The sequence below is a fragment of the Sprattus sprattus genome (genome assembly GCF_963457725.1).
Source record: "Sprattus sprattus genome assembly, chromosome: 8".
In the NCBI taxonomy this organism is placed as follows: Eukaryota; Metazoa; Chordata; class Actinopteri; order Clupeiformes; family Clupeidae; genus Sprattus; species Sprattus sprattus.
The window spans coordinates 33,548,529-33,561,028 of NC_137927.1; the positions used below are offsets into that span (position 1 = coordinate 33,548,529).

General features: G+C 42.0%; 1 protein-coding gene across 1 annotated transcript in view; it reads right to left on the reverse strand.

Annotated features, from left to right (window-relative positions):
* LOC308369242 (protein kinase C-binding protein NELL1-like) overlaps nucleotides 1-12,500 on the reverse strand; it is a gene marked incomplete at both ends in the record, with an annotated part of 169,134 nt that overhangs the window by 104,888 nt on the left and 51,746 nt on the right. Inside the window, 2 exons of the mRNA XM_080843584.1 lie at nucleotides 5,826-5,908; nucleotides 10,460-10,532. Of these exons, the coding sequence (XP_080699710.1) occupies nucleotides 5,826-5,908; nucleotides 10,460-10,532 (156 nt within the window). The remainder of the gene's footprint in view (nucleotides 1-5,825; nucleotides 5,909-10,459; nucleotides 10,533-12,500) is intronic.

Genomic DNA, 12,500 nt, shown 5'->3' on the forward strand with positions numbered 1-12,500 from the left:
AGGAATTTGTCACACTTTGTTTTGCTTTACTCTGATTTAGGCGTGAGGTAATTGGGAAAAAAAATATCAATGGGACACTGCAAATATGGGGAATAATAAGAGTAAAACTATTAACACACCTAGAGGAGTAGAGAGACCAGGATGTTTGAGGGACATGTATAAAAAAAAAAAAATATGGACCTGAATGTGTAGATGAGAACTTACTAAGGAAGGGAAATTTCCTTTAGAGGGAAAGAATGAAAAGTAAGTGTAGGAAAGTAAACTGAAGGTAGGGATGATGGAAAGTGGAAGTGTATGGGAAATGGGAGAAGGAAGCAATGGATAGAGAAGAGAAAAGAAAGCAAGCTAGAGAGCAGAGGGAAAGAAAGGTTTTTACAGAAGAGAGAGGGGAAATGGCTGCCCAGAGGACTACAGACATGACAGCAGAAATGTTTGTGCAGAAGAATGAACCAGAACCAACAGCCACACTCCCTGTTAAGACCCCAGCCACCTTTGCCTCAGTCACTTCAGCCTCAGGTATTACCGAAATCATTCCAGACTCAGTTACTCCAGCTATCTGTGCCACAGCCTCCCACATAGCTTACACAACCAGGTGCTGTTGCACAGGCCACTGTCCCCAGACCAACACAGTTTCACAGCAGGCGACTGGGAAGGAAGAAAAAGGGGGGCAGGAGTGGATAGCAACAAGCTTTGGCTGATTTGTTTACTGAACTGAGGAATTGTTATACAGCCACTAAGATTGTACTAAAATGGCCATATCACAAGGGTTAAAAGCAACAGCTAGAGAATTCTTGGGAAGAATGGCACAGGCAGTGAATAGACATGGAGGGGAGATCACAAATGCAGCACAGGAGGAAGCATTGAGAAGACAATATTTCATCCTAGGAGAAAAAAAAGATCTCATGGACTGTGTTAAGACTCATCTTGTTACTTGGAGTACTGCACCTCCCAATGAACTGTTATAATAGGCTGAAAATTGTGAGAAGAGTGACCAAAAGAAGCAAGATGAATTTCAAGCACTTTCGAACAAGTGGGCAAACAGGTGGAGGCAAGGGGGGAAGGGAAGGACAGGGAGTGAGAAGAGGACAACAGTCAGCCCTTGGGGCACTGGGACCTTTTGTTGACACTTCGGATTACAGCTTGGATTGTTTGAATGCTGCAGCCCAGCCGAAACTCTCTCTCTCTCTTTGAATGTACATATTTTTTCTTTTTGATTGATACAGGGACAGATATTAGTAGGTTAGGAGAGAAGGATATTGGAAAGTGTATGACATTGAAAAGTACCAGAATAGTGAATGTTATGGGAGCATCAGGTCAGTGGATAGCAAAGTCAGTTTTTACTCCAATATTACTACAATAGGAACACACAATGCATTACAACACCAGTTCATCCTCAGCAGTGTTTGCCCTGAAAAATATACTGGGCCGAGACTTAATTTGAAAACTACAGCTTACTATTTCACTCACACATAATGGGGTTGGTTTAGAGGGGTCCCTTTTGTTTGTATTATCAGATAACCCAACTTGGAGTGGAGTTTTAAAGTCACCAGTCTTGGTCCAGGGAGATAAGGAACTTCCAGAGTGGTTGCAATGGGTGACAAATTCTTTCTCAGATATCACAAATCCGGAGAAATGGTACCAAGTCAATCATATCGTTAAAGAAAATTGACATAAGCTAGCATTATTATGACTAAAAGCTACGCTGCAGCTGTAATAGACCTGAAGCCTGGTCTGAAATATTTTGTTTGCAAACTCAACTTTTTCTCCCCATGTGCCTTTAGAGAAAAAAGGGGGAATGGTGTGATTGTGGACTTTTGGTTAAAGCATGTGTACATGCTGATAATTGGGTGTCCATTCACAAACCCCTGAATTGTTTTATTCATCCTCTCTGGAGGCATATTTTTTTCAAAAATGGAGCTCCTTAATTGTACAAAGACATCTTTGTAAAGCCTGAACCTTCCTCTTTACAACAGCAAGAGACTTTAACTTTGTCTGCTGAGGAAAGAGCAACTCTGAGACATTATGTGCTTGGATATTAACTTAGACAGAGAGGACACAGCCTCTCCAAGCATGTGCAAATAATTGTAAAACCTTGACTGACTAATTGACTTGGACTGACAACTCTGATAAAGTTTTTGTTTATTTAAGATAGGTGTTAGTATCAGCTCCAGCCATGGGGTTGCCTAATTATGACCTGTCATTTGTCATTTAATTTGTGTGTGAGAAATTAGGTTACATACAGGGGGTGTTATGTCAACAATATGGGGGGCAGCATAGACATGTGGTATACTTATTTAAACAATTAGAAGAATTTGCTAGAAGAATGATTTCTTGTTTAAAAGCAGTTGCAGCGGCTGCCAGTGCAGTGTTAGGTAGTGCAGACATAGTATTGTTGCATTCACTAACTGTGAATGTCCCACATGAAGTACATTCATTGCTTTTACAAGAAGAAAAAAACAGCACATCTTACACCGGCGCGTCTCTTAACTTATCAGCATGTGTTATTAACCCTTTCTCGTGTAACACTTACATGTTTCACAACACTTAATCCAGTGTCTCTGCTGCCGATAGCAGAGAATGGTGATTTACCTGACATTTCTGAAACACCTGTCTCTAACCCTGATTTAATCTTGTTTGTTAATGGATCATCTATGAAACTGGAGTCCGGAGAAGGGGGGGAACAGGTGTTCTGTAGGGAATCCTTTTGAAATGATAAACTCACCCCTCACAGGATTTTTTCTGCTAAAGCAGCTGAAATGGTAGCCTTGGTGGGAGCATAGAATTTGGCAAAAGGCAAATCTGTAATATGTGATGAAACTAGTTTATTGGATAAGACCATTGAAAAAAAAGGGGATAAACTGCGGGCATGATAAAATATGAAGGTGCTATGATGGCCACATGGTAACTTCATACATGTTATTAGCCCTGTTGCTTTGTGCGCACTTTTGATTTTCAGTGCGCAAAAGGGGGGTATATGAGCACAATTTGAATATGGGGTTATGGTCACCCTATTTATGGGAGGTATGGGATTACAATATGTAAAATGTTATGTTTGTAGCATACAAAATTTATTTTACACCAGGATTCACTACAGTAGCATCCATGTATTGTTACAATGAGAGTATAAGGAAGGGCATCATCCATCACCTGAAAAATCCATTTGAACAGAATTATGATGGATTTCATTTAATTGAACAAATGCAGAGGATATGAATATTGTTTGGTCATAGTGGATATATTTTCAAAATGGCCTGAATGTTATCCAGTCAAGCATGCAAATGCCATATCAGTGGCTAAGGCTTTAATGAGAGATGTTGTGCCTAGATGGGGAGTTCCAAAGAAACTAACCTCAGATAATGGAGCACATTTTGTCAACAAAATTATTAAAATGCTGTCTGAGAAATTGCAAATGGACTTCAGAACCCATTGTGCACAACATCCACAAAGTGCAGATGCTGTGGAAAGAAATAATTCAATGTTGAAAGTAAAATTATAGTGTCAATGGGGATGGATTGGGTGACTGCACTTCCTTTAGCTCTTCTCTACCTCAGAGGCCGTTCATTCAAGATCAACAGGGCTCAGTCCTTTTGAAATTTTGACTGGACGTCCTCTGACGGCTCCGGAGTTTACTAATCCACCTAACTTAGAGGATGTAGATATAAAAATGACTAGTTACATGCGAGGACTGATTGCTGCTCTGTCTTTTGTGTCTCAATAGGTGGCGTCGGCCTTTCCACAAAGTTTCCAAAGGAAATACCCAGTTGAGCCAGGAGCCTGGGTTCTGATCAAAGATTTAAGGAGGACGAATTGGGATCAACAGTGGTGGCGAGAACCGTTTGAAGTACTGTTATCTACATCTACGACTGTGAGGAGGGCTGAAAGAGACACTTGGGTACATCTGTCACACTGCAGAGTGGTGAAAAATCTGGAACAATACATCAACTGAATTGGATTGGTAATAAGAAAGGATTGGTAAACAATCTTCAGGAGGCTAAAGAATACAGACGTCAGGATAGATTCATAAGTATCACTAGCACCACATCAAAGTATTTTTCTCAGTTTAGCTAGAAAACCGTTACAAGTTTGTTGTTTTTGTTTTCATTTTATTTGGACAGTTACCTGAGGAGGGTCTAAAACGACCCAAGTCAGCTCTGCTGTCGAAGACTAGATTAGGATTTATTTTTGAGTTTTTGAATAACTGAGAAAACACAAGATGTTGGTTTTGGTTTTGTTGATGTGTGGAACGAATAAAGTCTGTGTTTTAGCCTTCCATGCCAAAACAAGATTAAACTAGAGTCTGTGAAACCTGTTAACTTTAGGAATGTTTACGACCTGATAAGAGAGGGGGTCACGATGTTACCTGAGACTAGACTTGTCTGATAGAAGGTAGTTAGTGATTCGTGGATGCATCTTTGCCATACTCTATGTGGTGAAACATTTGGTATGATCAATGTATTTTGGAAACCTAACAGAAGAATTATATGTTTCAGAATAGTCCCGTGCCAACTGAAATGTATGAAGATGTTTTTCCATTCAAAGAAGTCCCAAATAATGAGAGAGGAAATATGGTAGTAACAGAAGTGTACAATGAGTCTGACCCTATTTTGAAAAAACCTGGTTTAAATGATAGATAGGCAATTGGAATTTCATGTTGTTATTTTATTTTCCATGAGTAATGGTTATTTCTTTTATTTTCTATGCATAATATGGAGTTACATTTCAATAATTAGATAACTTGGAGGAAGTAATTTGTAACCATGTTTTGCTATTATGTGTGTTTAAGGCTAGTAAACAAATGTAATGATGATACATATAGTTTCTCTAGGTGTGGTACTATAGTACCACAAGGGGGGAATGTGGGATAAAAAATATATGTTTCACATTTAATTAAGTAGGTTAGTATAGGATTCCATAGGATAACATAAATTGAATTGGTAACTAAGTGTGGCCATGTATTCTGTTTGACCTGTTGGGTAAGGTTTGATGAGCTGAGAGAGTTAGTCAAGACTTGGGGTAAGGGGATCCTATGTCAATAGTCTTATCTATAGTGGAGGACAAGGTGGCCACAGTGTATTAGTCCGAGGGAGGGGTTTTAGGTATAAGAGCTCAGTTTGCCCAGAAACTGATGGGCATTGTTGTGGGACATTTCATGAACATGGATTGCTTGTAACAATGCTCCCGATATCGTTAATAAATCTGCAGTACCACTCCAGTTGTCTGTAAGTAATTTTGACCACAACCCAACAGAACGCATCATCTGAGACAGGCTGCTAGTTGCCTGAGATAAATGTTTGATTGGCGACAGCTTTAAAAATAAATATTTATCCCTGACATGAGAGGAACTCACACGCTCGCACACATCAGACGACTTCATTCACAGTACAGGTCTCTCCTTGTCTGAACATAAGAGAGGCCAGAGAAAAATGCTACAATCAGCAGTTGCTTGTCCAGGGAGAGTCATGGAACAGGCTAGTCATAAAGGGATCCATTAATGAGAGGAAATTATAAATAGGATCCTTTGTGAGTCCATGTAAGGAATGAAGAAAGAGGACAGAAGTGTGTAAGAGACACCTGACTAACGCCCTCAAACTCATTCTGTAGAATTAAAGAAATATTAGGTTTGCTTTTTTGGTTTGCCACAGCTTATGTTTAATGAAATTGAATGAAATGACATTGTTTGGGATACTTATTTGAATGGCATCTTCATTGCTAACTGGGTTGATAAACAATGTAATTTCATGTGTGTGTGTGTGTGTGTGTGTGTGTGTGTGTGTGTGTGTGTGTGTGTGTGTGTGGAGAGAGAGATAGGTATGAAACACTTTTACCTTCAGTGTCATTTCGGCCAGCAGCTCCTGCAGATCCATGATTCCTTGCACCAGGCTTAAGAAATCACTACATGTTGGACAGGCTCAATAGGATAAAAGGAAAGAAGAAGGATGACGGCAAAGAAACAGACACAGAGAGAAGGAGAGGGAGAGGGAGAGGGGGGAGGAGACAGAGAGAATAAAGCAGGGGGGAAAAGAGAGAACAAAGAGTTATAAAATGAAATCCATCTTGTTCGAATGACAACACCTCCAATTAGGCCAAGGTATCAGGGAAATGCCCTTTCTCTTCATGATGTCTTCCCTGTAAGCAAAATGACGTCCCCTCGACGTCCTGTAATGGTCTCTCTGAACGTTCTAAAAACGTAAATGTGTATGGTTCCCTTGACAACTTTAGGACGTTTTGCACGACGTTCCAAGACCGTCCCGAGGACGTTGCGGTGACAATTGGGAAACGTTTTCTATAGGTCCTGGGGACGTTCTGCAGGACGTTGCAAGAACGTCCCTAGGACATTGCGGTGACGTCTGGAAAACGTGTTTCTATAGGTCCTGGGGACGTTCTGCAGGAAGTTGCAAGAACATCCTGAGGGCATTGTGGTGACTTCTGGAAACCTTGTTTTAGACGTCCTGGGGACGTTATTCAAGGACGCACCGCGGACGTAGCAGGCACGGTGTTTTTGCTGAGCTAAATGAAAAAAATAAAATAATAATAGATCGCGGAGCCGTCATTTCGCTTACATGGCTCACACACACACAAGTTCAAGTTTATTTATATAGCACATTTCATATGATATACATAGACACACACAGAGACACAAACGCGCTTTCAAACTTGATTGCGAGGCATGGGAATTGAACCGTAAACCTTCCTATTACTAAACCACTTCGCTACCACTTCACTACCATTGTCTGATTCTTATTTTGTCACTTTAACAACTTTATCACAGTGTGAGACAGCCAACAAACTTAGTCATTTTTTCCGAGGGTTTGAGAAAAAGCATATTGTAGCGATCTCAGTCACTACGCATTGAGGGTTTTCCGTAATGATTCCTTTTTTAATTAACATCCATGGCACGGACGTGCGGGCAGGGAGGCAGAATAACTAGCCAAACTAAGAATGATGAAATAAAATAAATATGAATGCTTCTCTACTGATCTGTGCTATAAATTTAATGTCTGCATGATTCCAATACAATGCATAGCCTACATAGGAAGGTCTATCAAGTCTAGCGTTAACATTGAGCTTTCCACAGGCCTTCAAAGATGCTGCAACAGAAAGCTCACCGGTCAAATTGTCTGGTTGGAATTTCTTAAACATCCCGTCTCGCAAACACAATCTGGATTTGACAACAATCCAAATATTTAGGCCTATAAAGCAAACGTGCACTGCCCTTATTATGTTTTAAAGGAACAGGCTAATCTGCCGTTAGAAAGTTATTTAACAACACGCATATGTTGCATTATACTGTCTATGCCCGTACGTGAGCGCGCCGGAGCCGCCAGAGCTCGCACTCGCAGCATATTGAAAATTGGAGCTGTGAACTTAGTTAAAAAATTTTAATTATGAACAATGAACTGAACTAGTTCATGTAGAAATTGAACTTTCCAAAAACTGAATACCTGAAGCCCTAGATGTTCGAACAGCTTCACCAGAGAAAAGTCCGAAATGTCGGGCGTTTATGTCGTTATGGAGTGACAAGTTCTAAGGTGCGAGGATATTGATAGTCACAGTAAAATGTTCTGTTAGCACTTTGAAAAGGCTACGCAAAGGATTCACAAGAGGGTCGAATAATTTTAGAATCTCTGCTCTCATGGAACAGAGCAATGACCATGTTGCGGCGCTCATTTTAACGCCACAGCAGGTTGCGATTAAAGGCCACTTATTGACGCGCATCAGACATTAATGTTTTTGTTTCCCATTGTAAACTTAGGAAAATAAACATGTTGCATTCTAAACTACCTGATTATGTTATTATTTAAGCTATGCAGGCCGTCAGTTTTCTTCAATAGGCTAATTTAGAAGCAGAAATAGATATTTGGCCGGCTTATCATTAAAATGTCTCGCAAATGAAAAACATTTTTTCTCTAGCGGAACCTCTGGTTCAGAGAGGACCATCAGAGGACGTCAAGGGGACGTTTTGGAAGGACCGAGTGCGAACGTCCCGCAGAGGACCACAGGTAAAGTTTACGGGGACGTTTTTAAAGGATGTCCTGGGGACGTATGCTGAGAGACCAAATAAGAACGTTCCCTAATAGTCCGTTTTAAGGCTCATGCGAACGTCACGCAGAGGACCTGCAGGTAAAGGTAACGGGGACGTTTTTAAAGGATGTCCTGGGGACGTATGCTGAGAGACCAAATAAGAACGTTCCCTAATAGTCCATTTTAAGGCTCATGCGAACGTCACGCAGAGGACCTGCAGGAAAAGGTAACGGGGACGTTTTTAAAGGACGTCCTGGGGACGTGTGCTGACCAAATTATAAGGTTCCCTAATAGTCCGTTTTAAGGCTCATGCGAACGTCACGCAGAGGACCTGCAGGTAAAGGTAACGGGGACGTTTTTAAAGCATGTCCTGGGGACGTATGCTGAGAGACCAAATAAGAACGTTCCCTAATAGTCCGTTTTAAGGCTCATGCGAACGTCACGCAGAGGACCTGCAGGTAAAGGTAACGGGGACGTTTTTAAAGGACGTCCTGGGGACGTGTGCTGACCAAATTATAAGGTTCCCTAATAGTTCGTTTTAAGGCTCATGCGAACGTCACGCAGAGGACCTGCAGGTAAAGGTAACGGGGACGTTTTTAAAGGATGTCCTGGGGACGTATGCTGAGAGACCAAATAAGAACGTTCCCTAATAGTCCGTTTTAAGGCTCATGCGAACGTCACGCAGAGGACCTGCAGGATAAGGTAACAGGGACGTTTTTGAAGGACGTCCTGGGGACGTGTGCTGAGAGACCAAATTATAATGTTTCCTAAAAGTCCGATTTAAGACTCATGCGAACGTCACAGAAGGACCAAACGTAGACTTGCTACGAACGTCAAAAACGTTCTGGTAACGTCCTTTAGCGAACGTTGTGCCGGGGACCAATTGGGGACGATTGGGGACCTTGCGAATGTCCTGTTAACGTCCTGGGGACGTTCCCTGTTTGCGGGGTTAACAGTTACTTTACAAATGGTCAAAAGTTACATGTAAACCAGACACAACTAATCAATTGGCTGATGACTCTGATCAGTTGATTAAAAGTGGGATCAGGTGCATGTAGCTGTGTGGGTTGGGAGGAGCCCTGTAGATGTCCTACAGCTTGTGTACCCCTGGGCTAGACCTTAATGCAGGATGAGACTGCACCACATTAACAATGTATGTTTACAACAACACACGCATAGAGGACCTGTGCTGAGTACCAGACACAGTGAGGGAGTACAGAACATGGCCTAAAGGAACTGGATGATTACAGAACATGGTCTAAAGGAACTGGATGAGTACACAACATGGGCTAGAGGAACTGGATGAGTACAGAACATGGGCTAGAGGAACTGGATGAGTACACCACATGGGCTAGAGGAACTGGATGAGTACAGAACATGGGCTAGAGGAACTGGATGAGTACAGAACATGGGCTAGAGGAACTGGATGAGTACACCACATGGGCTAGAGGAACTGGATGAGTACACCACATGGGCTAAGGAACTGGATGAGTACAGAACATGGGCTAGAGGAACTGGATGAGTACAGAACATGGGCTAGAGGAACTGGATGAGTACAGAACATGGGCTAGAGGAACTGGATGAGTACAGAACATGGGCTAGAGGAACTGGATGAGTACAGAACATGGGCTAGAGGAACTGGATGAGTACACCACATGGGCTAGAGGAGCTGGAACATGACTGATGGTCAAATGCTTTAATAATGCAATACTGTAACAAGTTTAGCTATTGTTAATGTTTGGCAAAATAGGATACTGTAAAGTGAACTAGAAACAAAAGCAAGTGTTTATAAATAAGACAACTGCAGAGCTGAAGATGCCAGGGGTATACTTAAGCTCTAAGATATACTCTACGACTAGGCTAGATTAATTTTGTGTTGTTGATTTCTCTCTAACAAGAGCTCCTCCAATACCACAAGGAATCTGTGTGGATTAAATTGCCGTGGTCGAGAGCCCATATCTAACGGAGAAGAGAGCACAGCTGTCTAAACTTGGGGGGAGGGGCTTGCCATTTGGCAAGGTCAACATGCCTGCGATTTTCACAAACCTCCCAGCCTTTAATGTGTCCCTTTAAAGCAGACTTTCATCATCACATAGACATTTACACCACCAGTGCCTGTGCCAGAAAAACAATTAACTGAATTAAATCTTACAATTACCTGTGGAATAACGAAGACCGTAATGTAGTAGTAACTATGTAATAAACTAATAATAACCTAAATGCATTTTGTAATAGTATGTTATTATTCCAAATATGAGTGAGTGACATGCATTTTGAACACAGACAAGGTTCTCTTTTACTTACTGCGGTTGAGGCTTGGGCACTGAGTTATGTGTGTGTGTTTGTGTGTGTGTGTGTGTGTGTGTGTGTGTGTGTGTGTGTGTGTGTGTGTGTGTGTGTGTGTGTGTGTGTGTGTGTGTAGTTGTCTTTTACTTACTGGGGTTGAGGCTTGGGCACTGAGTTATGTATCCGTTTGGAGCGAAAATGAATTTGACATCTTGCATAATCCCCTGGAGATAAGGAGAAATGAAATCATGAGCAGCGGGTCCCCCAGCAAAGGTGTGTTTGTTCTTTAAAGCAAGCCTGCTCTCCAGCCCTGCATGCATTAGTGACCCTGGGCTCGTGAGACTCTCAGACTCGACCTCATTCCCTCTCCGCCTGGATGTCAGGCAGACAAGCGCATGAGAAATGTGATCTGGTGATTTCACATCGGATGGAAGCAATGCTAAATTCAATGTCCTACCTTGGTCTTTTGAGATATGTGGAAAGCAGTTATTGGGGTAGGTTGGGGGGTGAGGGTGTGTGTTTGTGAGCTTGGACCAGAAGTCTCATACATAAGACTTTGTGGTTCACTGTGTGGAAATAAAAACAAGAATAATACTTTATGAGAGACACCTTGAGAGAATCGAAGGCAAGGCCTGGGCTGTCAGGAAGTGTGTGGGGAGTCTTATTTTGAATGGTAGGTGAGGAGTGATGGCGGTCATATTATGCTATATGGGGCTCATGACTGGGCATCTGGTCTGATGGTTAGGAGGCAGTTTGGTCCCCAGACAACAGAGGAACAAAAACAGCCCATTTGCTCTGGTCGCACACACACACACACACACACACACACACACACAGACACACACACATACACACACTAACACACACACACACACACACACACACACACACACACACACACACACACACACACACGCGCAAACACACACACACACACACACATGCGGAGACTCATGGACTGTGTGTGTTTGTGTGTGTGTGTGTGTGTGTGTGTGTGTTTGTGTGTGTGTGTGTGTGTGTGTGTGTGTGTGTCTGTGTGTGTGTGTGTGTGTGTGTGTGTGTGTGTGTGTGTGTGTGTCTGTCTGTCAGTGAGGAAAACATCAGCTCACATAACTGGCTTATTCATGTGTAACTGGAACAAGGTCATTCAGCAATGGGGATAGAGTTTTATAGTAATTATTGTACCTTATTGCACTGAGTCATTATATTGCTTTTCAACAACATATAGTCAGTAGGAGACACACACACACACACACACACACACACACACACACACACACACACACACACACACACTCATATAGTCAGTGGGCACTGTGATGAACACCCTGAATGCAGAGCACCACCAGGGAACAGACACTTTCTCAGGAGCAAAGACCAGAGAACAGACACTTTCTCAGGGGCAAAGACCAGAGAACAGACACTTTCTCAGGGGCAAAGACCAGAGAACAGACACTTTCTCAGGGGCAAAGATTCAATACATCAGATGGCTGCAGCAGATCCAGTAACCCAGAACTTTACAAAGGCAGTGCTGGATGGAAGGGTAAGAGAAACACCCTTTCATTATTGCCTTCCCATCAAATACAAACACACTCTATAGTATAGGGATAGTCAATCACACTCTATAGTATAGGGATAGTCAAACACACTCTATAGTATAGGGATAGTCATAGCAGCCTTCCCATCAAATACAAACACACTCTATAGTAAAGGAAAAGTCAAACACACTCTATAGTAAAGGAATAGTTAAACACACTCTATAGTATAGGGATAGCCAAACAGACTCTATAGTATAGGGATAGTCAAACACACTCTATAGTATAGGGATAGCCAAACACACTCTATAGTATAGGGATAGCCAAACAGACTCTATAGTATAGGGATAGTCATAGTAGCTCCAGCAGCTCTTATTACCCGCTCTCCACAAACTGATGGAGAGAACAACAGAAAGAGAGAGAGAGAGAGAGAGAGAAAGGGGGAGAGAGGGCTGAAGAGATAGCAGGGGAAAAAGCAGAGAGCAGAAAAGACGGACGAAGTACAAAGAAAACCAAGTCATAGGGTCCCCTCTTATCTGGTTTCATTCTAATTAAAGCTTTTCCAAGAAAACAGTTCATTCTAACTGTAATCCTTTGTCTACGACAGATGTCAATGATCTACAAAAGGAATAATATTAAAACAGAATAGAAAATGAT